Source organism: Gymnogyps californianus, chromosome 18, assembly GCF_018139145.2.
Source record: "Gymnogyps californianus isolate 813 chromosome 18, ASM1813914v2, whole genome shotgun sequence".
NCBI lineage: Eukaryota > Metazoa > Chordata > Aves > Accipitriformes > Cathartidae > Gymnogyps > Gymnogyps californianus.
In genome coordinates, this window is record NC_059488.1 from 11,569,156 (window position 1) to 11,596,812 (window position 27,657).

Here is a 27,657-nt window from a genome sequence, read left to right on the forward strand (position 1 = left end):
TAGGTAGGAGAAGGGTCAGAACCCTCTTTATTCTGTATCAGCTGGAAGGCTTCTAAACATAACTCGTGCTGGTCTCCAGTGAGAGAGAAGGGCTGCGCGTGATGGTTCAGGACGTGTCCATGGTTTGTATGGTTTCATCCACCACCTCAATTTCCAGGAGTGCTACATTTTCTGTGAGAACAGCAGTAGTTCCTTTTTCACACTTGTATCTACCATACCTGTTAAAGAAATAGGTGAAAATTAAGCTGGAAGCCAGTACTACATAGGAAAACTCTCATTTAAAATTTTACAACTAACCAGCTTTCTCTAGAAGTTTCCTATGAAAGTGCAAAGGAAAAATGCTTACTGCAAAATCTGAACTGATTGCAATAACTGATAAAGTTTCAGATAAACTAGCATTTTTAGGAAACACAGTCTTTAAAAAAATAATTTTTGACATAAGTAGGATCTCATAGCATAGCACATTCTTGTGTGTACTCTCACTCAGAACAAGCAATTTTATTTTTTTTGCAACTCTAAAATAATTTTACCAATTATTAGCTTTGGTAATTAGCAAACATTTAACACTAAGACTGCCTGTAATCAAGCCATGCTTCTGAAATCTTAACTGCATCTGACTAAATGAGTTGTCACCCTTTTCAGCCATTTATGGAGTAGAATCCAAAATCTCACTTAAAATGTGTAATAAAAACTCTCTCCTAGCTGACCACCTATAGATGTTTCTGCTCAGAATGAAGTGTCAGCCTTATGGAGTTGTAGAGTAAGAAGTGCAAAAGACCTTAACTGGAGCAGTGCGATTCTGTGCGGCTTTTGGCCACTGTGTCTGCCTTAAAATGAAGGGAAAAAGCAGTTTCTTTAAACTGTACTATTTTGGCAGTGGATTGAAAAGTTGCACAACTCGTTACACATAACATGAAAGTACAAAACTGCAAAATCCTTCAGCTGCCTCGGGGGCTGGGATTTCACCCATGAGGCAATATGTAATGTACTTCACCAAGCGATGTATCCGAGTGTTCAGAAGTAAAATCTGCCAGCGCCAAGTTTTGCTCACTTCAGAACTTCATCACCTCTGCATCCTGAACATTACCAGTATGACAAGACCACATGATATATGACAGAAAATTAAGAGATTCAGAGTTACTGTCTTAAGGAAACAAGCAGAGTAACATCACCTCTGTGAAGGATTTATAATACAGTTTCACATGCTGTGCAACCCTTCCATGTGCTTTAAGGAAGTGAACACTGAGAACAGTAAAATGGGGGGGCTGTACAGAAATCTGCCTTTTTGAGGGGCTTGCCACATGAAAGAGCTAGGGGAAAAAAAGCACAAGTTTCTACACAGTGGAAATGGTTGAGAGAGGACTGTTTGATTAGGAAAGCATGAATGCTTACAAGCATTTTTTAGTTTACTTACACATGAAATGGGGCTCAAGCTTAGTCCAACTAAAAAAAAAATCTTTGCTGTATTTAGGTATTTACTGTAAACTGTCCTTTCCACACACCACAGTATATTTCTGGACAATTTTGAGGAAACTGTAGCGATCAAAACAATGTCTGTGTTGTCTTAAAAGTCTTGCATAGGGCAGGTTTTCCAGCCACTGGCTAGAAGGGGCCTCTAGAAATAGAATAAAACACAACCTAGTAGTCACAGGCTAGAGTTGTGGAGTTCTCTCTTGGTTTTTGGTTTTGTCCTGCAGTGAGTTCGCATGTAGTGGCCAATGGCAGGCTGTGCTGCCCGACCCTGCTTTTTCAAAGCCCCAGAACTGCCAAGGGCACAGTGCTGCCACTGGTCTTTCTGACAGCACACAAATTTCAGCAAGAACACAGCAGCACAAGACGCTGTTGCTACCTGACAGCAAGAGAAACCCAAGTATCTGCTCAGTCACAAACACGAAGCTTCGTGACTTTCTCGAACTGCCTGAAACTCAAGAGCAGCCTCCTGGCACAGTAAAGCAGTAGCAGGCAAGCAGTTCATTTGTTTCCTTCACACATCTGTACGTGCCACTAGCAGCCTCTATTCAACTGCAGGTACAGCCACTGATTTTGTTTTCTTGTTTAGCTGACGTTCATATACAGATCTAGAGATCACTCTGACAAAATTTAGTATTACAGAAAGTAGGAATTGCTGGGAAGAGCATGGATAACGCACGGCTTCAGGAATACGAACCTGTCCCCCTTTCTGTTGGCCACATCATATGGACGGAGAAAATCCAACTTGTTCTTGCTTATAACACAGATATCTATGTTACTGCCGGAGCCCAGATCATTGTATATGCCAGCTGCAATAGCATCTCTCACAAGCTGTTTGGCTTCCTCTTCCTGGAAAAGTTAAAAAAGCTGTCATTGCACAAGTGTTGGCATTTCACAGAAGTGTTTGTCCACGTGACGGTGGAAGCTGTGAGCTCTCAGAACAATAAATGAGATACCAGCGCCGCCTTCATCACCCGAGTACTGCAGAGCATTAACACAGCAGTGCTGAACAGTGGGACTATCTACAGGGACAACCTCTTATCCTGTTCGTGATCCACCACCCCCCAGGACCGACCAGACTTAGTAAAGACAGTCAAGGAAGCAAAATTAAGATTTTTGTCTTCACGAATGGAGAAAATAAATTTTACAATTTTTATCTTCCAGGCTTTTGTGCACATGTGCGTTACAAGTTCCCTGTAGAGCCCTCTGCGTAACAGTTGCATACAAATTAAAGATTCAGACTAGTTTAGTTACAAGGCTTCCCTAGGTAGGGACTATTTAATCATCCTCTGTAGCACCAAAATTATTTCTATGATTTTGTAACATAGCTTGCTTTGCAAAATTTATTCAGCTCAATAGTAACTGTGTTGTAAAGCAGCCTTGCTCTGTACTGAACTGCAGCTGGCCAGTATTTTTAATTCTAGTCCTGAACACAAGTGCAGAAGAGTTAAAGAAATCTGCTGAAAATACCGGTCAAACAAGGCACCTCTGTCAAAATACTGCAATTCGTAGTTCAGTTCTTACCATTTGAGTGAAAAAAATGGAAAATTTGCTACAGTTTTTCTGCTGTACACTGCAGAAATTCCATAGGTAACTAAAGCAAAATATATGTTTAATATAGTTCATTTAATGCATACTGTATGTATATATTTCAAAATCATATTTCTAAATTACTTTGTACAACTGCTAGAATCATATTTGCAACAAAACTAGAAGAGAAAACTAGAACAGGAAATAAAGCTCACCATTTTTATTGCTTCTGAAACCATGCACTAATCCTGCAGAAGTTCTAATGTTTGCTTTCTTACAGGTTTTGTCTATCTACTTTCTTTTAAAAGGGCAAACGTGCAGCTGCTGAAATACGCATGCTGCACCTAACTGAGAATTTACTATTTAGAAGCAGTCTAAATAGCCTGAAACAGAGTGCAATAGCGTTTGCGTTACACAAACACAAGTAACATTCAGATGAGTGTCTTTTACAAGGAAACATTTCAAATTCATCAAACTCTCCATTAAATATTACAGATCTGTAATCACCTTCATCCCCCCAATAAAATGCATGAATGGTATTGATGTGAAGGCATCAGAAATACAAGTTGTGATATGCCTGATAACCTCCTCTTTTGTAGTAAAGGCTATTGCAGCTGCGCTGGCTCCCTCTACAGATCCAGGCAGGGCTTATTTTTATTTCAAAGGCAGCTTATTGAAAAATCATGGATCAGATCCAGTGCTATTAGGAATAATCTGATACAGCCAGTAAATCCTTAGTTTTGCACTGAAGATGGTGAGCATGAAGAAATGTTGCAAACCAACTTTCCTGATGTGTCATTTTAAATCTTGTAAAAACCAGGTACAGGCATCTGTTCTCAGTACCGACGTGTGCCTGTCCTTACAACAAAGGATACAAAGCCCTGCCATTCCGTGTGGGGGTCGAGTCCTCTGTCCTGCACCCCATTAATTGCTAAGAGAGATAAAACCAGCAAGGACATGTCCTGCGCCCTCAGCTCCACTGAAGCCTCTGCAGAGTAAGTGCCAGTGCTCCAGTCATCTGGTGAAAGTGTCAGAATGCAACGAAAACAGATTGCATCCATATACACACACACACACTCTTCAGTCTTCTCTTGAGTACATACCAGAGCACGTAACACCCCTTAATTTTTCTCAAAGGTGTATAAGGAACTTACTTGAAAACTACCACTAGAGCACGCCTGTTCCAGTAAAGACAGAATAAGACTGAAACACATGTATGAACAAAGAAATTTGGACTCCGTTTTATCCTCACGTCATTTACGGGAGTTGCTGCTCAGCTAGCCCAACACGATCATAACTGAACACTCAGTTTACCATGCTCACTCGTCATTGCTTTGCTGGTATTTCACACCTTTGAATAATCTTCTGCCACTAGACATCACGAATGGAAGAGCAAATAGTCAATGCTGATTTTGATAAATGCAGCTTTTTAAAGTTTGCTTCATTTTAAAGGCCTCGGTGTCTCTGCCAGTATCCTGCCACAGGAAAATAATGATGCTGAGATCCGCAGCCCGCTCCTAGAACCTCTGATTCAGACAGCAGCTGCACAAGCCCCCGTGTACAAGTGCAGCTGAAGAGGAGCCCAAAATTAGCTCAGCTACAACCACGTCTGCTCCCAGCGCATACTCGGCATTCTCCGATGGCCCTCTATAAAAGAGCTCGTTAATAACAGTATTCCTGTTCTAACAGCTTAATTAAGGTATTAACCAGGGAGGGGGGCATTTTTTTCAGTAAGCTGTAGAAATAGCATAAATTCTTATTTCACTCCCAGTTTTATTAGTATTACTCTTAAAAAATTCAATTGCACTTTCTACCAAGCTGACTAGAACAAAACAGCCATGCTGTAAAAATAATTCCTGTACCTTTCTTCAGTGTTTTTGGTAATAAAACTCTGATAAGCAAGTATTTCCTCATTCAACTGATAGAAGACTACTTTCACTGATTTGTTGCATGCTAAGGGTATTTTAGTACTATAGTGAAAGCAAACATACTAAAATAAAACGAAGAAGTACGTGTAGATGTGTTTTAAAAATTAAGTGGTAGCAAAACCAGAATAATTTTAAGCTATTATGTGAGTGTTAGTATAAGAAAAGCACCACAGCTTAGGAAAACTAAAGCAGATTGGTGGAGGTTTGTTCCACTCTCCCTTTTAATTTAATCTCTCTCACAGAGTCCTCTCACTAATTTAAATTTTATTTACTTTAAAATGTACTCTATCAACCTATTGTTATCAAAATAGTTCTAAAAATACCCAGTACAGTCAGTAGAGCTCAGCTGTAACTGCACTAAGGCATCCACTACACTGAGAAAGTCGAAAATGTAATCTCAGCTCTTTCATCTGATAAGTGCAGCCTAGTTCATGAACCTGGAATAGCTTTAATTTTAGAAAACTCTGCTTCAGTGCTGTTTACTCCTCCTCTTTTCATAATTTAGAAAGATGACCAGAATAGCCACAAGAAAAAAACCCACAACATTCCTTGATAGAGATGCTGCGTGCGGAGTTCTAGCAAGGACTGCTATTTTACAATCAGAAAATAGGGGGTTAGCATGAAAAGTGCTGACTGAGTCTTAAGTACAGGGGCATGAATGAGTCACTGTAATAATTAATCTTAAAAAACCCTAAAAGTTCAGAGTATATAAAAGGAGCACTTCCTACTTTATGGTTGCAAAGACCAAGCTAACTGGGAATATCATTCTCTCGGGTCCACACTGCTGCTTAAATGAGATTACAGCAAGAGTGATGCACTGTAATACAAGTCAGTCGTGACAAGCTGCACTTTATAGAGCTATCTGTTTGCCTCCATCACCACATCACACAATGTGTCCCAGGACTCCAATGTGCAACTCCATTTACCACTACATGACAAATGGGCAGCACTTGTAAAAGGCGCAAAGAGGTCCAGATCAGCCCTGTAATGGTCACCGCAGATGTACCGTAGTGCTTGAGGGGGGAAGAAACAGACCCCCAAGTTCATTAAAGTGACCAGTCATGGATCTTTCAAAGTGTGTCTGAGGAATAGTACAGTAAAGGCTAAAATAAATAACTCAGCATGGAAGGCTAATCTGAAATGGTGTTTGATAAATTATTTATAACACAGACAATTGTCTGCATTTAATATTGGCGCTACTGGTAGCATCTTTAAAAGATGATTTATGTGTTGTAATGCCATTAAGCTTTATATGGGCCCACTGCTAGCTATAAAGTCTGCTGAGATTTAGAGAATGAGTTTTAAACTGTCACTGCAACATCATAGTAGATAGAGCCTGTATTAAATCTTTACTTTAAACCTGTTATCTGGAGAGTTGCATTTTGTAGACACTCAAGAACTGATAGATTACCTCTCCACAGCTGCTATGGTGCAAGTCCCAAACAGCACCAATAAGGAACTTTTACACATTATTCTTGTATATGACTTGAATCAAGTTTCCCTTCTCACTTAAGCAATTTCCAGATTTCAAATGCTACTGAAGGAAAAAAAGAAAAGAGACTTTCCTACAGAAGATGTGGCTATTTCTACATCATATTAATACTACCTTTACTAATAGCTTTTAAACAAGTTTATCATTATGCCTCCAGCAGTAAAGGGAGCAGCTGGAACGGCTTTGTGAATATCATTTCCTCAACATTTTGTAACTTCGCAAGCAAGTTAAACAGGAGATGCCTTTTCCAGATTTAAGAACTGTAGAAAGGATTTTTTTTTTTTAATTCTTACCAAAGTGAAATGAATACCTTCTGCAGGTCACCAGTACGCTGTTAGATATGTGACACACAGTGCAGTTCTGCAATAGTAAGTCTTACCAAGAATTTGAAATATATTGCACAATGAATATTAGTATAGAATGAATGTGATAGTGTATAACAATTTTTGTAAAAATAAAAAAATTCAAATACTTATCACAACTGTCTTTTACAACAGAATGGAATTTGTTCAAATTATATAATGTAAAAAGTTGATCGTACTTAAAGTTAGAATCCACAAGACTCACATGGGAAGAGAAGAGGAAAAAAAAAATCAGAAGCTTCAGGAAGGACAAGGATAATAAAAAAATAAATCTATAAAGGAGTGTTGGGAATTTGGGGCTAGGAAAGTGATACCTCTTGAAGGACATAAGCACCTACAGAAGCATAATTAGGCTTTGGAAGAGTAATCAGCAGACTACAACATGTGAGAGGATGTGTAAGTCTGCCTGTTGGGAGAAGTTGTGGTAGAGATCGATATGTAACTGGAAGCAATGCTAAAATCTGCTGGCTAAGTCCAAAGAGAGAACAAAACTGAGAAGCAAAGTACTTTGTGTTTTTCTTGTAAGGGGAGGTTGAAAGACTCCATTAGTGAGAATGAATTTGTTTTGGCTACCTTTTGAAGCTGGAAAGGGGCTGGCACATGTAATTTAAACTACTCAGGTTTAACAAGTCTTCACCAAAAAAAGTACGCATTTCAAGTAGTACCTCGTAAGCAGATGAATGACATACCTTGTTTCATAATTTTTTTTTTTTAAGTAGACCTGTGCTACAATCAAAATAGTTTGCTTTTCTTTCATCTTTGATCAGGTGAATGAAATTTAAAAAGTAGCCAGTCTTTCTAGCTCTCCCCCTTGCCCTTCTTCCTCCACCATCTTTTGTTTGTGCTCTAAAAAGTCACAAAAGAAGTTAGAGGCAGAATGCTGAGATTTAACAGTCCAAACAATGCAAAACAGGCTATTAAAATAGATATGTGATGAATATGTAGGATCAGGATTCCAAATCACAGAAAACAGGATTAAACTGACATGCCAAATAACCACAGCACAAACACAGGATAGAAGTTGCAAGTAGAAAGAATTAAAGCAATGATCACACCAAAGGCAAAGGGTTACAAAAAAAAAAAAAATCAGGATCTGTGAGATTAGCAGCATCAGGCAGACATGGAGCACGACAACACAGAGATGGGTCCTGGGAACAACCACCAGTTTGTGCATAAAGAAATTGTCAGACTGTTCCCAGCATGTGATGGAAAAATTCAGCTAGCTAAAGATATCTAGGACTAACACTGTGCCCTGTATAAAGATGGCATCGCTTCCATTCTGCTGAATTTCAACAGTATGCTGTTTTGGAATCATGTATGCTCTAAAGAAAAAACTTAAATCTAGAGAAAAATATGCCTTCAAATATTATATACAAGTTTATTTAGTTTTACTGAACAGCTGTTAAAGACTAAGATAAACAGAAGTTTAGTAGTTTCTAAAGCAAAAGTGAGGGGGGAAGTGAAATAACTCTCTTACTTTGTGTGTTAAACAGCTAAGTTATTTTAAATCAAGGTAACCTGTATCATGTTATTTTCCAGCTCTGTTTCCACAGCCTTATTTAACAAGAAACTAAAATGCTCCAAATTCTGAAACATTACTTTCATTCACTTGCAGGAAGGCAAGTGAATGACTCAATATTTGCACGACAAACAGTGTCAAGGACTCAGACTATTAAATATAATTAGAATTTTCTCTCCAGAATACATCCTATTCAAACACTGTGGAACATGCCTTCTGTTTGGAATGGTGAATTCAAATACATTTGTCTAAGTTCTAACTTCTCTGCAAGATTTCAAAGCTGGACTTCTATTTAAAAGAAAGGAAAAAAGCACAGGCCAGTTTCTGTTATATACATTCCTGTATTTCCTTGCGCCACTGTACTACTACTCCATTCATCACTGGGCACTTTCTCAAATGCAAAGCCCACAGAGCCTGTCTGTGCCACCATCACCAAAACAGTACATTAAAAGACAAAAACCCAACTTGCTTAAATTCCTGGATTATGAACACATCAGGGTTAACATGCTGCCTACTTTACGCAAAAAATACAGAAAAATTAGTTTTGTTAGGAAGTAGCAATTTTCAGCACAAATATGGCATGGGCAGGAAATTATGCAAAAAGAAATTAGAGCATAGCACTGACCTAGCAGTCTTGTTAAAACTCAGCAATTCGAGTTTTCGCACAAATGTACCTACATTCATTCCTTAATAGATCACAGAATCATAGATCAGGTAATTCTTTACTGCATTTGATGTCAGTTTTGTTGTGAATATGTTAGTAAATGTTTATTCTTCTAACTGTTTTCTACTAAGAACTTTTCAAATAAAATGCACCTTAGTCCCTAATTATTATTCTCAGTGATTACAGTTTTTTCATGTTCCGATGGTAGACGCCTGCAAGCCCAGACTCATCACCACCTCCCCCTTTCTGATATTGTACACCACACAAGTATAATAAACCATGTTAATATTTCATACCACTGTGAAATATGCTGGAGTATCAATTCAACATCTGCTGTCTTTAGGGTACTGGTGTCCCGCAGAGACACTTTCAATTTGTAATTGAGTTCTATACTGAATTAATCAGCAGTTTATCTTTTCTAGTAAAATAACGTCTTCCCCACTAACCTGGATTTACATTAACAATTTATGCCAAATTACCTGCCAAGGCAAGAAACTTATATGATTCGGAACTACTATTCAATAACAGTAGTTCCTATATGTCACTCCTTACATGAAGATTAGTACAATACATATTTCCAATGGTACAGGATTAAATTACAAGCTCCTCTCACAACCACAGGATTTCTTTTAATACTATCCCCTTACTCTGAACTAAGAATGAATATGAAAACTCATTTAATCCATCACTTCTTATGTCTGGGTGAAGTTCACGTTTTTTTTAGGGAACCGATTCTCAAAATAAAAAGAACTCGCTCAACAGTAACAGAGCCATAAATTCTGCCAGGCTGCAAGCTCCAGTCTGACTATGTGATACCCTCAATTTTCTGTACAGCTGCATTACCATACAGTAACATACTGAACCTGAGCTACCAGGAAGTAGCCAGATATGTAAACCATGCCAAAGATGACGATTAAAGTTACCATATATTATTACTGCATACCAAAAAAAAAAGAATATGCAGCAATACCATGTCTGGCTTCAAATAAAGCAAATCTCCGTTCATATGATTATTACTTTACCTCTGAAAAAAGGACGGAAGGGAATGAAGGTCAACGTTTTATTTGGAAAAAGAAGTCTTGGGCCCGCTGCTAATTTTTCCTTCCTAATACACCAAAACGCTCCATAAAGCTTATTGGCTGGGAGGGAGCCTCCCCGACGGCCCTGGCTGACTCCCACCCTCCGCCTCATGCCCATTCACCCTTCCCTGCTCAGAGAGAAATCGCGCTCTGCCTCCACAGCCCTCGCCGCAGGAGCCGCACTCGGGCTTCGTGCCACGTGAAATATTTCCCAGTATGTTTTGCCTGTGTTCTGCAGTTATGGGAGATATACAAACTGCAACAATTGAAGCGGGAACACCTGCTCCTGAGAAATGCATCAAAAATAATTACCTCTCCTACATCTACCCTGTGCAGTGAAATGATCTCTTAACATGGAGCCCTGCTTCTGACTAGCTTGTCTACATTATTACATACAAAGTTTAAGTGTTACTTTCATAAAGGTGAAGAAATTGTTGCTCTTTGTCATGCAGCAAGGCCCAATTTAAACTAAGGTAAAATTTATTGCCCTCGATATAGTCTGTAAACAGAAAACTAGAAGAAGGTGCTACTGGTTATCACTGGTAACTCGGACTGATATTGTCGGCAGTTTCCCACCTGATTTCTGCACAGAAATTGTGCTTTGATATATTCAAAAAGCACACCTCAAAACACTTCTCCAGTAATCCCAGCCATTCCAGAGCACATCTAGCTAGCACATTTTAAATCAGCCTCATATTTCCTGTTTAACATTAGTTCTGCAAAGGAAATCAATCCAAGGCACAATTCTGTGAAAGATGAGAACAGTACCAACTGTCCAATGTGTCAAGCAGAAACCAAGTTACCATAAAATAATTTTAATCTAATCTAAAAATAAGAAACAGAATGATAAGCCTTTATTTTCTGGATTACTGTATGCACTAACACCTGGTATTTACCCATGGAAATTCATGTCTCTGAAGGAGACAATAATACAGGTATGGATAGAAAGCATGAAATCTGTATCGCCAGGAGCTCTGTCAGAAAAGGCAGTGAAGATATGCCACTAACAGTCTCGGTTATTGTCACTGGGTAATGAAATAAACAGATACACAGAGCACATAAATACTAAGTACTTATTTTTGTTCACAGAGTCAGATTTTCCCCCCCCCATTTACTTAATCTCTGTGTTTGACACCAACAGGGGTTCAAGTATCTCAGGCAGGCTCTCCAGCTTAACTCTGATAGTCTGGCTTGATCTCTATTGTCTGCTGTCTGAGTTCAGCCGACAAACCTCCCAGCAAGTGGTCACCTTCCTATGGAGTCATTAAACCTCTGAATGTCAGCTGGTGGGATTAGCCTGCAGACTTCCACACCTGAGCCCTATGGCAGGGACACAGGCATTTTGATCACCATCACTAATGAATACAGAATTCATATGCAGCTTGTCATTGCTCTTGAGCCTTGAATCACACAGATGCAGGCTAAATAAGACTGATGAGACAACTATTGTTGAAGATTAGAGAGTTTTGACAGTTTCCAAAAATAGCTCAGTATTATTGTCAGTAGTTAATAAACAAAAATAATACCACCATATTGAAGGACAGTAGGAAATATGAGCACAGAAACATTTGAATGATCTGTATGTCAGCTGTTTAAAAATGGAAGAAAGTGACATGTTTTCATAATATTTTGTACTATGCCTGATGTATTTTTTACTGAAGAAAGAATGCAACTTTCAACACAGTGGAAGTTGCATTTAGACTGCTTTTTACTTTGATACAGCAAAGACCGTCAGCACACATCGAGCATCCGGAGGAAAGCATTCTCGATGCCTCAGCTGCTTCACTCTGGGGATATGGGGCTGCTGAAAAGTACCTCAAAAATCAGTGGCAAAGCCAGAAACAAAACTGTGGACCAGAATAGCCTGAGTCTACACATTTTGCAACTTCCAGTCCTCTTCCTTCCTATAATTTCTTTGTGAACACAGGTACTCTGGCAGCTCCAACTATTAACTGAAAAAGGTTACTACCTCCAACTCCTCCTGTCTGCTTGTCACTTCTCCTTTTACAGAGGATTACCCAAATCTGCCAGCTGAATCACTCATAAGGTTGCTCCCTAACCCATGTTTGTCAAAACCAAACAAGGTAGCAAAAGTAATCACTGCAGAATGATCACAAAAGCAAACCTGGCCAACAGGTGAAGGAGTGCAAATCACTGGTAGGAGCACAAGATGCAGTGTTTTGGACAGCACAGCTGCTGCAGGAGGGTAAGTGCCTACACTCCAAGTGGAACATAGTCAGAACAGCCCCCTCTGAATTTTAATCTGTTCTTGCCCCCCCAGAGTATTTTTGTTTTCATTCAGTACTTGATTTCCTGCTACACTTAAAATGGTATAATAAATGACAATAAATACAATCTCCCATTTTTGGGGTGATCTATTTTAGAAATAATTATTAAATATCTGCCAGACTACCTCCTTCCTTTTTTTCCCCACCTATTCCATGCCCCTGAACTCATTACACAAAGATTTACTTCTCTTTCCCTGCAATAGTTCTGCTTTGTGGCTTCTACTGATTCTCTTCCTTTTGGATCCTCTTTTTATTAAACCTGGCTGTTTTGATGAAATACAGAAAAGAAATGAAGTTACAAGCAGCCTGTTTCCTTGCTTAAACATGAAGCTCTTGTCAGAGGGCTACGACATAGCCTCACTGTACATCAAGTAATTCTTCTACAGACAAAAAGCTTCTACTTTTCAAACACCAGAAGTCAAATACCAGAATAACATATATAATACCCCCCAATCTCCCTAGGAATTCAACAACCACAGTATAGATAAATCCAGAATTCCAGCATTTAATACTGTAGACATTTTTTTCCCAGATCATGACGGTTTCCATATCCACTGACTCAGACTATTTCTTCACTATTGTTTAACACCAGAAGGCATGAATGCATTTGCAAAAATCTGACTGTAAGGTTTAAAAACCATGTGGCTACTCTACTGAAACTCTATTGAAAGAAAAAATGGCTGCAATGAAAGATCTAAGCTCAAAACACTCTATTAGATGTGCAGTTCTTCCACTTATGTTTTTTAAAGTAGATCTATAGCTGCCCACATGACAGATTAATATTGTTCCACAGTAGTTAGGTGCTTGGCATTACATTTTTGAAGCATCTACAGGCCTTCAGGGCTGAAAGTGTTCACATCTTCAGCAATCTATAATGGTTCCTCTAGAGGCCAGCACTTGCTTCATAATGAAACATGCCTCCATAAATCAGACTGCAGAAGTGGCACTTGTGTACGTCACCATCTATCTTAGCAGTTTCTCTGAAGGATGTTGGGTAAAGATCATCTCCCGGCATTGCAACCAGGGAAAGGACCATCACACTTGGCATTGATAAAGCATGTGCTACTTAAATCTGAAGACACACTAAGTCTATGGAAAAAAAACACATCCTGCTGGTGTTAGCATGCCTCAGGCAGTGGTAGAAGCTTCAGCAACTCATCTTCAAAAGGCAGAGAGCCAGGGCTCTAGAAACCTGCAAAAATTGGCTAAGCCTGCAGTCGTCTTTTTTTATTTTATTATTTTTTTATTTTTTTTTAAGTTGAGCATCTTCAAAGTCTACGATTCTAACTGTAGGGCACAGCAGCTGCCACTGCAGATTTGATCCTCTCAGCTTTTGGCAGCTCTCAACTTGAAATTCTAGCAAAAGAATTTTTCAAGTTGCTATTATTGCCTGTCATGGATTTATAAATATTGTGCACTATCTGCTGTGGCATGGCTCTCATGGGACACCAGTGCATGCCAAAAGCATAACAGAATGAAAAACAGTTCCTATTCTTCAAATAAATGCTAATTTTTTTTAACTGTGCTCACACGATGCGTTTGGTGATCAGCTTCAATAGTACAGAATATATATCAGAGGCAAAAAAGCTGATTGTCTTTTCCAGTAGTATTCAGCTGCTACTTTCATTAAGCTTGTTTAATTACATTCCAGATGCTAATTTGCAAGTCGATACCAGAGGGTGCAGGACAGTTTGCCTTTGAATCATTTTTCTGTGATGTGATGGTCTTGAAGCACACCACTACCCTCCAGTAGCCCTAGCAAGATATTCTGACAATTAGTGCAAAAGAAAGCAGTATTGATCTTGACAGAAAAATATTAATCCTCTACCCATTTTATTAAATGAGTCTCCAGGATTTTTAAGTTTATCATTGCCATTTCATAGCAAATTTTACATAAATATATATATATAGTGTACTTCAGATTTGTTTTAATTTCAATAGAAATATCATTTGTTATTTCATTGCTTTACTGAGAAAAACCCACATCTTAGAAGGTAAATATTTTAAGCTGGCAGCTGTAACAGAATATGAAGTGTTTAAGAGTACAGTTGAGCTTTATCACCTAAAACTTTGCTGGTTTAGTTAATATGATTACTAAATTGTTATTAGATAACAGAATATCTAGTAAAAACAAAGGAAAGGTTAAGGTGCATGCAAGTCTCAGATCTAAACATTATTTCAACAAATTGGTAGGCTGCATTTCTACGTGCTTGTTATAACAGTGAATATCTGCTGCCATTTATGGTTGTGTATGAAGACAATTTAATTAGGATGACCTTTCTGAATAGGAAAAGTTGGAGATTTACCCATTTTTGGTGCCTTTTTTGGTTGCTCTTACATGAAGAATGACTTAAAATACAGGCTTGAAAACTAGCTGAGAATAAAATGAAATTTTTAGTTTCACAGCACAGCTCTTTGACATTTGTATCTTTGAAAGCGGACTATTATGCTGTAGCTGTTGATTCCAAGGATCTGTAGTCCATGTTTTCAGTATGAATAGCACACATGCCAAGTGCACAGTCACACAAGAGGCTGGAAAAAGAGACTCTGTCATTCTTACAGCGGCATGAGGGGAGAGAAAAAAAAAAAGTAGAGAGTCTACCTCTATCTAGTGGTTCTTTCCATCAGTCATCTAGTGTAATGCTACTTACAGAAGAAACTTGAGTGCCTATTAAAAATATTCCAATATTTCTGATAGCATTTATCTGAATTTTCTGAAGTCCAGTGTCTTCAGATATTGCCCAAAACACTGCAGCGACACAGGAATCCTGATCTTGCTGCGTTTTCATAATTTTCCACACCTACAACTATTTCATATATGCTGACAGAAAAGGAGCCAGTTCCAGGAATAACTGGAAAACTGCTTATTACAAACTCTTAAGCAGTTTAACTACTTGAAAACTTCTCAAAACAAGTTTTGAGTTTTTTTTTTTATATCAAGTGGTATTACACAGCACATTTCTTCAGGAGAGGTAACAGGGTATGACATATCACTTTAAATTTTAACTTTAATTAACCTATTTTAGAGAGGAACTAGGTGGACGTATGGGATCATCACCTGAAAATATACTGCAGTCACACCAATATTTGAAAGGGAGGAAGTGACCCACAGCAGTTGCAGTACAAAGATGAGGAACATCTTAAGACCTTTTCTGAAGTAAATCAACTTTTTCCTTTTCCATGTTATTCAGTGATAGTAAATGGCTGTAAGATTTGTTACATCTGCATTTTAGGATTAAATGATTGCAGCTGTTAGTGTTACAAGTCATTTTTAATGGGTTCAATTTTGTGTTCAATTCTCAGTTTTTTCTTTACTGTGAAATTATTAATCAATTGGAATGAGAAAGAGCATTCACAGAAACTCTGAAGAGATTAACACGGTTTAAAAGAGGGCTTGACATTACTGAGGCATTTTACAAAATATGGTCACAGAAAGCCCTTTAATTGTTTTGGTTTTATTTTCATCAATAGTCTTTCTGCAGATAACTGGATTTTTCACTGTTTAGTTTAGCAGGCACTGAACATGGTGTAACTAAGTGTAAGGAAATACTATAGATAATACAAAAATACTGTACTGCATACATTCATAAAAAAACTGAATAACTTATTCTGATCTTAATCATGACACTCCAGCTTTTAGCTCTCCTGAATGATTCTCTATAATGAAAAACCAAACATTTTTCAATTTTTATCAAGACCATCAGCAAAACACAAACCACCCACAACCTTATAAATCTTCTGATAATCAGCCTTTAAATAGGTATTAAAAATAAGAGTGCAGTTACTAGTTTTGAACATACCCAATCAACCGGACATCTAATTGGTTTCATACACTACTTGAACATTTTTTTGTTGCTTTTACAATCATGCATTCTCTTTTCAAGATTAAGAGAGAAGGACTGACTACTGACGGAAAACCAGCAATATTGACTATGCAAGGGCTGTTAAATTCCTGAAGTCAACTATGATCAGTAAGTTGTATGTTTTTAAAGCTTTCACTACATTCAAATCACACAAGTTTTTTCCATATATAAATTTGCAAGAAGCTATTTTTCTTTAAATTTATTTTGACCATCAACTCTTACAGCTTTGCAGTAAGCTGACATTAGTACATTTTAAGTGCAGGGAAACTAGAGCAGATTTAACTTTTTTAAAGCTTCAAACCTCTTAAATTCTTACAATCATCAGAATTATTGAGGGAAGAAACACTAAGCTTTAAAAAAAAATTTCTTACCTCCATGTCCGGTTTGTATTTATCTTCGAATACTGCCATAGCTGCTAACGATCCAGAACCTATGGTAACAAAATTAGGACATTTATTTAGCCAGTGTATTTAGATACAGTATTTTTTTTTTAAAGAAAAAGATAACAAATATAAGCAGCACAGACCAGACTGAAGTCTACCTTAGCTTACTATACACTCTAAAGTGTCTACAACTCTCAAGTCCAGCACCTAATTTAATCCTAAATTTATAGCTAGTGTACACAGAATTGTCATGGTCCCTGTTCTGACAGACCTTTTACTATTTTGAACACTAAGATACGAAGATGAGATTAGAAAAAGAGAGTTAACCGAATGCCACAGTTTGTAATTCCTACTCCTCCATTTCTCCTGTCCCACTTTTGTGCCTTGCCACGTTAGAGGGTATGTCACTTAATACTAAGACACTCAGAATGAACAGATTGCTTTAACGAGCTGCCCTGGCACAGTCACCTTTACGCATGGGGATGAGTAAACTAGCAATGGTAATAGGGTAGCTGGCTGCTGCCATCAGGTTATTTCCCATATCTACTTTTAAACAGTTTATTATGCATTTACTTTGTGCCATTATTTTTACATTGAACAATAACAGCTGAATAGACAAAATGACAGATACAAAAACATGAGTTTAACATTACTTCTCTTAAAGGATGTAGTGCAAGTGTAGTAATGGAACAGAAGCCATCTCTACCCAAAGCACTGTAACTGCAGGTGTTATAAATGTGCTTTCTGTAAATTAACATGAAAAGCAGTATGATACTATTTGAAACTGTAAACTTGCTTTGTTTAGAAAGAGTGAGTCTTCAGGAAGATATCTTGTCTGTCTGTGGCCCTAACCATATTTCAGAGAGCGCTACTTTTGGGGAGTGAATAAAGTTACCTGCAATTTTTTACTCCAATTAGAAGATTTTTTGGCATTTATTACTTTTTAACTTGTTTTGCATACTGCTATCTGTTTAGCTGGGTCACAGAGAAAGCCATATTTTCTATTTAAAATGATTTGTGTATATCGCTTGACCACCTCAATGGTTTAGTGAAAGAAAAAGGCAGCGATTAAACAGTTTCAAATGAGGTGTCCTGCTGATTTTATCAAGTCTGCTGAATGTATAATGAAAAAGGAGAAGCTGACAGTGACACTGTTGAGAAAATACAGACTACCTTACCCAAACCATTTAAGGAGGTCCAATTATAGATCAAATTTAAAGGGTAGAAACAGCAGATTTACAGACACAAATCAATGAACATGGTAATCCCAATGAATATGACAGATATTCCTGTTACAGAATATTGCTGTGGTTGAGGATCATTACCTTTACAGTACCAAATACATCACATCTAAAAGCAGTAGGACACTCTAAGTGTGTACTTGTATTACAGGCAATGACTATTCATTTACACCTTGGAGCAATACATGACTCAATTTTTTAAATGCTGAAACTGGGAATAAAGAAGATTTTTAAGCAACTAACAGCAGAAATGAACTGCTGATACAAACAGCTGATATCACAGAACAAATCACAAATAAAAGGAATTTTACTGATCCTTCAAACAAGGTCAAAATAAGGTGTGTTCCAAAACAAATACAGGACCTGAACCATAAAAATTCTTCTTGTGGAATGACATAGGAACATTTCTAATGAGGGGGTGGAAAATCAGAGATATGGTCTCAAAATAGGACCACATTCTTACTACACTCAAATGAAGGCCTACCATAAGCAGAATGGGAAGCTTCAAACTAGAAAACAACCCTACCCTTAGATAAGGGTTCTTTGAAAAAATTAGAGTATAAAGACTAAAAAACATGCAAGAATGAAAGTATAAAAGGTAGTATCTGACAGAAATTACTACGTTAGCTAGAGCTAAGAAAAAGTGGTCTTAATTTCTTAAAACTTCTACTGACAAATAAAAATTATCAATAACAAATATTGCAATAATCTCATAGATGGCTCAGACCAGATGCATTCCTCCAGCTCCTTTTTAACAGAAGTTCCCAAAAGAACCTATGGGCAAGAACTCAGTAGACTTATAAAGAAGAAAAAGGCAGGGGGGGAGAAACCTTATGTTACATTACATGAAGTCCTTTATACATAAAGAATTATACTTTTAAGAATTATCTCACTATGTTACCAAGATGCAAATAAATGCCAAACGTAATACCAACTTTAAATAAATGCAGACAGTCCTGTAATGTAAGTTTCCAAAGAGTTGTTGAAAGTCTTAATTTAATTAAACCTACACGTAGACATTTACATCTGAAAACCAAGATCCCAAGAAGGTTCTAACAGAACAGGAAGTAAAGCTGCAAAAGCCAAATAAACTCATTTTTTTTCCTCTACTGCTTATAAATCCTAAACATAAGCTTTATAAGCTTGCATTTAAAAAAGTGCCTTAGCAATAGTCTCACAGCACAGCTAAGCATTCTCTGAAAGAACAGATTTTTGTGATTTTAAATAGCACAATGAAAATTCTTTACTCTTACTAGCACCAGATGTAAATACTGTGTTTTTAGAAACAAATAGATGTACACTTCCGAGTTTCTCCATCAAAACAAATCATTTGCTGTTTGACAATAGCAATATGAACTGTTTTGAAAAATACTAACGATGTGCATATATTCACCTGTAGCACATTAACTAAGAAAAATCCCTCAGTCCCCCTCTTTGCACTGCTGGTGGACTGAAACCCCATCATTTGACCGTCCATGCAGAAACGCAGAAAACCGGCAGTGGACAGTTGCTTGGGCACAGTTGCGAATTTCACTATCCAGTTACACCGACTTCCCTCTACTTGTCAAATTCCACATACGATCCAAACAACCCACAATGTTCCAAGTAGTTCAACTGACTTGTGAAAGCTATGCATTGTAACAGGAGAGCTGGCAATAAAATCTGTGAACTTGAGTAAACATTAGAAGTATGGTTTTCTTATTGCAGGACCTATAAAAGCCCAGAAAACTTAGATATTAAGGGTCTATGGAGAACTTGTTTGTATGTGGGGAAACAGCTGTTCTCTTGTCCATGTATTCAGTGCCCACCAATAATTCATTTTTAACAAGCATGCTTTGCCTTTATGTAGAAACACGCTTAACAATTCCCAAACATAATGTCTGGAGAAAGATAAAATCCAAACATTGCAAAACACCATCCATTAATTAGGGATAGACGTTCCCACCTCATACACACAATAACTGATTTAAGTCACTGCCAGTTACGATTCAACACTGCTAAGATGCAGCAGTTCAACCTCAAATCTATTAAAACATTCCGGAAAGCTGTGAGATAATGTATCGTTAAATAGCGTCTTTAACTAAGCTCAGATTCAAAGTAATACCAAACCAGATATTTATCTTAGATAGATAACTTCAGTTTGAAATCTTAACACACAACCAATGCAGCAATAGGAAATTTTCTTTGTTGGAATTTTTTTTTTAAATGTTGGAAGTTTACAACTGTTCCATTAAGAGCAATCAGGATACTTGAAATATAATTGGTAAAGTCACCATGTATTTGTGTTATATTACATTCAGGAAAAAAAAAAAACCTTTCAGCTAGATTTTTAGAAACCACTAACTGCTATGAATGGTTACACTTCAACAACCTTGGAAACACAATCATCAAGAAAAAATGCCATATCAATTCCAAAGAATTTATTTTACATATATTTTCAGTAAGCTACACTTTAGAAACAAATATTCAGGAAGTATTAATCTAGCATCTAAATATATATTTATTACCAAACAAGTTACAAAGAACTACAGAAAGTGAGATGCAAAGCTCTGAGGCGAATGCTTTTCAGTCTGATAATTAGCATGAACCAGGTAAGTTATGAGACTATAATAGATTTTTTTTTCTTTTTTAAGAAACATTGGTCATTTCATAAGTTTTCACAACTAAGTTATTAAAAAATTTTCTGGACTCAACTGTAATAAACTCACTTTAAAAATCCCATCTGGTCTTTACTTGAGCAGTTGTACCACTTCAGTACTGATTTAAAGTGAAAGATAATTATTGATACACAGAAAAAAAATCCAGCCGACAATAATTTCCACTGTGTTTTGCAAGTGCAGTAGCTTTTCTAAAATAGATGAACTGGATCTTTTTAGCAGAACATTCACTGAAGACAACTTCTTATTGCTAAGCACAGTTCATTCTCATCACCCAAGGACCTGTTTGCTACCTCAGCCTGCAACACTGGAGGATGTGCAGAGCCTTGAGAGAGTAACATTTAGCACTTCGTAATCCATCAGTGTCAGGGCTCCCTGACAGGGCATTTATTCACACGCACTCATTGTTATTCAATTTGCTGTTCATTCTAGGTAAAAATTCGGTGATCTCCACAGCCCCATCGATTGGGATCATTTTTCACCCTGGTTCCTGGCTGAGGGGCTGAGTCTCAGCAGTGGTAGTGCTTGCTCTGCAGGACGACGTTGCCAATGCATGAAGAGCTGATTTATGAATATGAAGCAACACTGGTACCAGGGGACTAGCTTTAGCCACTAGAGACGACTGGAACATACTTACTGTTTCCGAAAGCTGAACTACAGACTTCAAGTGCTTTAATTTTATGCATGCATTTCATTATAAGTCTTGGCCAGAAGCTTTCCTAGACAAGCCAAGCAATCAGACAATCTTGCATCGTTTGCTGAAACCCAATTTTGTCCTTTGTCAGCATAAACAGTTTAATTTGATGTTTTCACTCCTGAGTAAGCACAGAGTATCTTTTAAATCTCCCTTGCAAGGGAGGACACCACTCTGTCCATCCACAAACACACTCCAGCCCATTAAAACAAACAAAAACCCAACACCTCAACCACCTTTCCTATTTAATACTGAATTTCCAGAAATCAACTGGCCAAAGATACCTACCTTGATTTAATAAGCTGCCCTTAGAACATTTGGAAAAAAATAGCAAACAATAGATTAGTCTAAATAAGATTGAAATACAATTCCAACTACTATCTCCGATTTGACCTTTGATACTTTTTCTGCTGTCTCAGTTCTATCTTTCACTTATATGCATAAACTAATCTTTTTACTAAAATGTATCCTAGTCACTGGAGAAAGGATCAGTGTACTGGTTGTAGAAAGGTAAAGGACATTTATGCGGAGAAGAGCTTTGTTTGACAGCATGGCCAAAAGTAACATGTAATCACCAGACACAGACCTGGTGCAGCTGACAGCAAATCAAAGTTTAAGCTACAAGGAACTTAATGCATTGATATTCTACTTCCTACTTGTTTGAACTTATTCTGCTAGTATGTTATTTTTATGGAGGGAAAGAGGAGTGGCCAGGATTTTCAGAAATGCCATATTTGAAAGCTTTTAAAACATAGGCATGAAAGTAACCATGTATATAACGGAAACTGTGACTTTATTCAGGCAATCAACTGCTAGCAGCCATCAGTATAGAGTCAGTTACAGTTTACTACAAATTGGGTAGAGGGCAGTTACAAGAATCAGACGTTTACTTTTTTATATAATCAAAAGCTAAACAATGACATCACATGACTGTTAGAGGGACTTCATTTGCCAAGTAACTGATTCCCCAGTTCCTGAAGTAATGGCACCATCTATTGGTCCCGCACCGCCTCTGCAGAATTTCTGCAAGTTGATCACAGTTCTCCTTACACAGTTAACCAGAGGATTCAGTTTAACAGCTGCACCCTTTCAGTAGCGCAAAGATCCAGAAGAAAAAGAAAAATCTTTAACACTTCCAAGAATATAGTAAGTAGGTGTTTTATCTAGAGATGCCAACCATGAACAGAAAAAGATTAACTAAAATTAAAGTTATATTTTCCCACCAAAGTCAGCACAAAAGCTGCATCAGACACAGGCTGAATCTGATTTACTAACCTGACACACTTCATTTTCAGATCAATTTTCTTTTCTGATATATTTATTTGGACTCTACATTACACTTCCATAGCTCTACTGAAACCAAGCTTTCATTTAAAATCACCCAAGTCTTCAAAATGAAACACAAGTCTGAAATGATACAGTGTCTTCTTGAGTGATCAGAGAACAAAAATTATTGCAACCCTGGTTATGTTTGGAATTTTCCTTTTTCCAGATATATGATATTCTCAGTAGGGCATTAACCTTAAAAGCCACAGATGAAACTGCACAAGAATGTTATTAGCTCAGAAGGCACTATAGTTTAATCGCTTACCAGTGTCTGTGACATCTCTTACCATTTTTACCCTTTACTCACAGATTACTGCCTATAAATCACAAAAGAATTCAGAACTAATCAAACAAGCTGACACTACTGTTGAAAATACTCCCTTTGCCAAAGACTGGGCAAGTTCTGTAATATTTCAAGATGTGTGTGTCCCCTTCAACAATGCATGTGTTATTTCCCTTCTCAAAAAGACACGAGGATGGTGGTGATCACTAAGGCTCTCCTGCAAGTCGCAAAGCTTATAGCTTATTACTTCAGGATTCTTACCACAGGGACTCTCCAAGCATCCCTCAGTAATTAAGAAACAGAACAAGATGTCTAAAGAAACAATTTTATCTAGAGGACACGACCAAAGAATAGTTAGAAGACATAGTAGGAATGACAAGTTAAATTCACAAATCAAGATTAGAGATAAATGAAGATTTTGTATTCTGTAATACAGTGTCTTCCTGAACATACTCATAAGAGGCCTCTAATTGGGTTGTTTAGCAAGATCACAGGTAAAAGGGTATATGCTCAAGAGCCACTTCACAACCTGAAATTATTGCTACTGCAAAGCAGCACTGAGGAGTTCAAAAGTTTAATTCTCTCCTGTAGGTATTCTTCATCTCCTTCTGTACAACTGGGAAGTAATGCAGCAATGTTTCTGCTTTAAGTGAGAAAGGCAGGACACTCCAGGCAAGCTATCTATGATTTGCATTCTGCTACCACAAAGTACTTATTTCCACGTTATCCCATATTCTTGTTTATATTTGAAAAAACAGCAAATGAGAATATATTTACCAAGATTGTATTTTACAATATATCCTGAACATTGCTTTTGTAATTGGTCTTGACAGGGTAGTACCTAAATGCCAAAGCAGCATGCAAAAATCTGTGGTTTCAGCTTTCAGTATTATCACAATCCCTAATTCAAAACTGAACGAGATGTACACAGCACTGCATATACCTATAGCTCAAATTACTGCTATTACAGAAAATGTTACATAGACAGAAGAGTTGAGGTACTAACACTTAATAACCTGATGGTGGGCTACTAATGTCAAGTTGACCCCAGCAGAAATTAAAACAGACAGAATTAAACTTCTTTATTGAGAAGCTCCATACAGTAGTTAAGACCAACTATTATATGTAGCAAGTAAACCAGGTGTTGCTTTACTACAGTGAAGCACCCTTCTTGAGTAAAATACAGTTGCTACTTAGCAAGAAATACAGAAATACAACCGTCCCAAAGGAGAAGCAAGGCACATTTTTTTTTCCTAACGAAACTACAGAAAAACTTCAGGCAGAATGTAATTCCCCAAGTGAGACTTCATATGAACCATGAGTTAGTACTATCTGCAAATCAAGTTTCTTAGGATTTTTTTTTTTTTTTTTTTTTTTTTTTTACAGCAAGTTTATGGGAATCCCACAATTCTCTTACTTTAAGGTACGCTAGGGAATGCACACAGCAACTTTCCTAATATCAGGTTTTTGGCAGCTTAAATAGTATAATAGCCCATGTTTTTAAAGCGTTAGAGAAGAAATAGAACAGTGCACCTGTCTTACAAATATGGGTACAACTTTATCTTTGAAGTCTGTAGAGCTCCCAGCAAACAATGAAGTTTAAGTAAAAACACTTTAAATAGTAATTTGAAACATTCACCCTTTTTACCAGGCAGTTGCGTTACAATACTGAGGGAGTATCACTTACCCATGGTAACGTAAGGCAATTTGTCAGTTGATCCATGGGGATATATGCTGTAAAGGTGAGGTCCCGTGACATCTACTCCCCCTAAGACTAGGGCAGCACCAATGTAGCCTTGATACCTAGGAGCAATGTTTATATGTGAATCTGAAAGTCCACAATAAAGCTGCGGTTCTTTTTAACGCAATGTATGCATTTGAGAATTTTTCCACGATTACACCAAGTACATCTCCGTAATAGAAAGGCCACTTGTACTATCTGTGAGCAGTAGTTTAAATTAAGAAGTTTACTAAAATATGGTATATTTCAGTGGCAAGCAGAACAAGCAAGCACTGGACAAGCAAGTAGGCTGCATGATACATTTGTGCTAACAGGGAGAGAATTCGGATTAGTTTTCAAGCCTTAAACGGAATTCCTGTATCTGAAATTAAGTTTTTATTTAGAGACTTCAAAGAAAACATATTGCTTCATTTCCCCCATGAGATGTTCTTGGCTGCTTTAAGTTCTTAATTTATTGTTTTGTGACACACTTATAAAAAGGCAAACTGTCTAGCAATACAGCATTAAGCAACTGAGCTGAATCATTGTCACTTATCTCAGTCCCTTGGTTGCACAAAGCATTTTCTTTTCACCGCTTTATTTCACCTTCCTGGAGACTTTCCAATAGCTTGAAAAATCTCTTTAATTGAATACACTCGTTTCATTCCTTCCTTATCTTTCAACAGCATTTTTTACTTCTGCAGAAGACAGTACTAAACAGTACTGGAATACTTGAAGGTTTGGAGAGTATGCCCTCAATCTAAGGGCATGTTCTACATCATGCTGCTAGTTAGGAAACTCAGCTGCCACTGACTGTTTGTGATCAGTCAAGCAATCAAATGAAATCTTAGGATAACTGCAGTACAAGTTCCAACCATTTTACTCATTTATCTCACTATACCACTGGCTGACTTCTATATTAACAGCTGTGGGCTTCAAATGGTTAAACATTTCATTCTTTTGAAAAAAAAAAAAACACACACAAAACATTTTGAGGTAGTGATTCTATTACTAGTCACATGAAATTCTCAATTTTACAAGCTTGCACATTACAAGATTATTACTGGTCCAGCCATCTCACCACAAAGATACACAACAGTTTCCATGGGTGTGATCAACAGTTTATTACACTATTGTCCTTCTATTTTTGCCATGTAAACACTAGCAACATGGTACAACTATACTATCAATTCTCTAAAACACCATAGACTTGATTTCTCTTCCATTTCGGTTCAAAAGCCTATGAAGCAAAGAGTAGTTGTTAAATCTTTCCTAAAGTCTTGTTAGGAAGGTTAAGTAGGCTGAGGAAGGATGCTCCTTCACAGGAGCTTAAATATTATCTAGTGGTTTTAACAGCATTGTTAATAAACAAGAAACCCATTCAGTTACCTGAAAAGCATTTGTTTTAGCATTCGATTAGCCGTGACAACTCTTGGAAGTCGTCCGGTAGATAGCGAATGGAGCTCCAGATTGGAAGAAATCAGCTGAGTTGTCATATCAGTATCTGCAGCTGTTCCCGCACCACAACAACTGAAAAATATTAAGAGTAAGTTAGGAAAAGGTGGGGAGGACAGGGGAAACAAATAACTCTCTGCTTTATCCCACAAGTAGAAATTGTCTCATTACAAAATTGAGCAAATTAAGTTCTCATACAGTCAGTATTTTCACAGCATGAAACAAGATAGCCTGTTTTAAGTGTAAATGAAATACCAAAAATCCCCAAGCCTTGCTAATAAATTAAGGTATTTTAAAGTACACCTTAATATTTGCTGTTAGCAAAGGCCATGGCTAAAAAGCCCAGTACAATTACCAATACCATTACACAATAAACAATTTTAATACTTACTAGATATTAGGGGAAATGAAATGTATTTTTGAACAGTTTTTGTCAGCAACAACCATTCCTTCAGTTGCTCTTGTATCTGCTCCGAGGACTATGCCATCCTACAGAAAAAGAGAATTATTCCCAAAGCCTTGATCTCCAAAGGGGACCTTTCCGGCACCGACGGCGAGATCGGCTGCAAGGCCCAGGGCAGCTCGGGGGGCCCGCAGGAGCCGGCTCCGCACAGGCCGAGACGCGGGGCCGGGGACACCGAGAATGACTCAGCACCGCGGAACCTCCGCTACGAGCCGCGCCGGGACGCCGCTTCCCGACGAGGCCACCGCGGGGACGAGCGGCCCTTCCCCGGCCCCGGCTCAGGAGCGAGGGGCGGCCGCGCCCCCGCCCGCCTCGGCCTGAGGGCGGAGGAGCTGCCCGCGGGCCGGGCCGGCCTCCTAACGCCGCGAAGAGCCGGAGGGACGCGCCCGGCGCCCGCCTCACCTTGAAGACGACGCCGGCGATGGTGGTGCCCGTCTTACGGGCGGCGGGCAGCCGCTGTCCCTTCTGGACGAGCTCGGCCTCCAGGAGGGAGTTCCTGCAACACAGGGCGGGAAGTGGAGCCGGGCGGAGGGCTCCCTCCCGCCGCGGCCCCCGCGGCCCGCTGTCCACCAGGACCCAGTCCCGGTGTCCCGCCCACACCGCCCCGCGCCTCACCGAGCACAGTTGTCGAAACTGAAGCCGCCGCTCGGCGCCTGCAACACGGAGACCGCCGCCATCTTATCGCTCCGGCAGGGACGGGGCGACGCCTGCCGAGTGCTTCCGGGTCAGCCTCCGGTGCGCGCATCGGGGCGGGGCCTCTGGTGGGGGCGGGGCCTGGGCCGAGCCCGCCTCTCCCTGCCCGCAGCCCGCGAAATGGCGGCGGTGGCGCCGGGCCCGGGGCGGTGCCGGGGGGGGGGGGGGGGGGAGATGGCCGGGGTGCTGCCCGCGGGAGCGGCTCTCCGGGGTTACCGGCCCCGGTGACGCTGGGAAGGGCCCGGGGTTGGGGGCCCGGCCGATCCTGCGGGGGATGTGCCTGGCTTTGATCCTGCCCTGGTTCGTGTCTGCATCTGCCCTCCGTGCTTGCGGCCTGCTGATGTTCTGGAAATGGGCGACTGAAACCAAAATCCTCTGGTTTCTGAGGAGGAGGAGGGTTTCTCAAATGCATGAGGCAGCAGACCGAGCCTGGTCGCTACAGCAGCAGCAGACGCTGTGCACAGGGCACGGTCATCTCTGGGATGTTAAACACACGCAGTTGGGCGCAGACCGGCCGTGGGTGACGGCGCGTTCACCGCTGGCGGGT

The 27,657-nt window shown here is 38.9% G+C and overlaps 1 protein-coding gene across 1 annotated transcript; it reads right to left on the reverse strand.

Annotated features, from left to right (window-relative positions):
• On the reverse strand, positions 1 to 27,094 carry PSMB7 (proteasome 20S subunit beta 7). The gene is made up of 8 exons (XM_050907818.1): positions 27,033 to 27,094; positions 26,820 to 26,913; positions 26,346 to 26,443; positions 25,889 to 26,029; positions 24,467 to 24,582; positions 16,567 to 16,625; positions 2,168 to 2,319; positions 1 to 218 (listed from the first exon to the last, which is right to left on the reverse strand). Exons 1-8 carry the CDS (start codon positions 27,092 to 27,094, stop codon positions 107 to 109), a joined length of 834 nt encoding a protein of 277 aa, XP_050763775.1. The 3' UTR covers positions 1 to 106.
• Positions 27,095 to 27,657: the final 563 nt, after the last annotated feature.

Bases quoted from the DNA above. Each gene is read 5' to 3' on its own strand.
- PSMB7 (XM_050907818.1), bottom strand. From the start codon at position 27,094: ATGGCGGCGGTCTCCGTGTTGCAGGCGCCGAGCGGCGGCTTCAGTTTC. The intron at 26,914-27,032 runs GTGAGGCGCGGG...CCTGTGTTGCAG, and splicing joins AGTTTCGACAACTGTGCTCG to GAACTCCCTCCTGGAGGCCG. The intron at 16,626-24,466 runs GTAAGTGATACT...TTGTTACCATAG, and splicing joins ATTGCCTTACGTTACCATGG to GTTCTGGATCGTTAGCAGCT.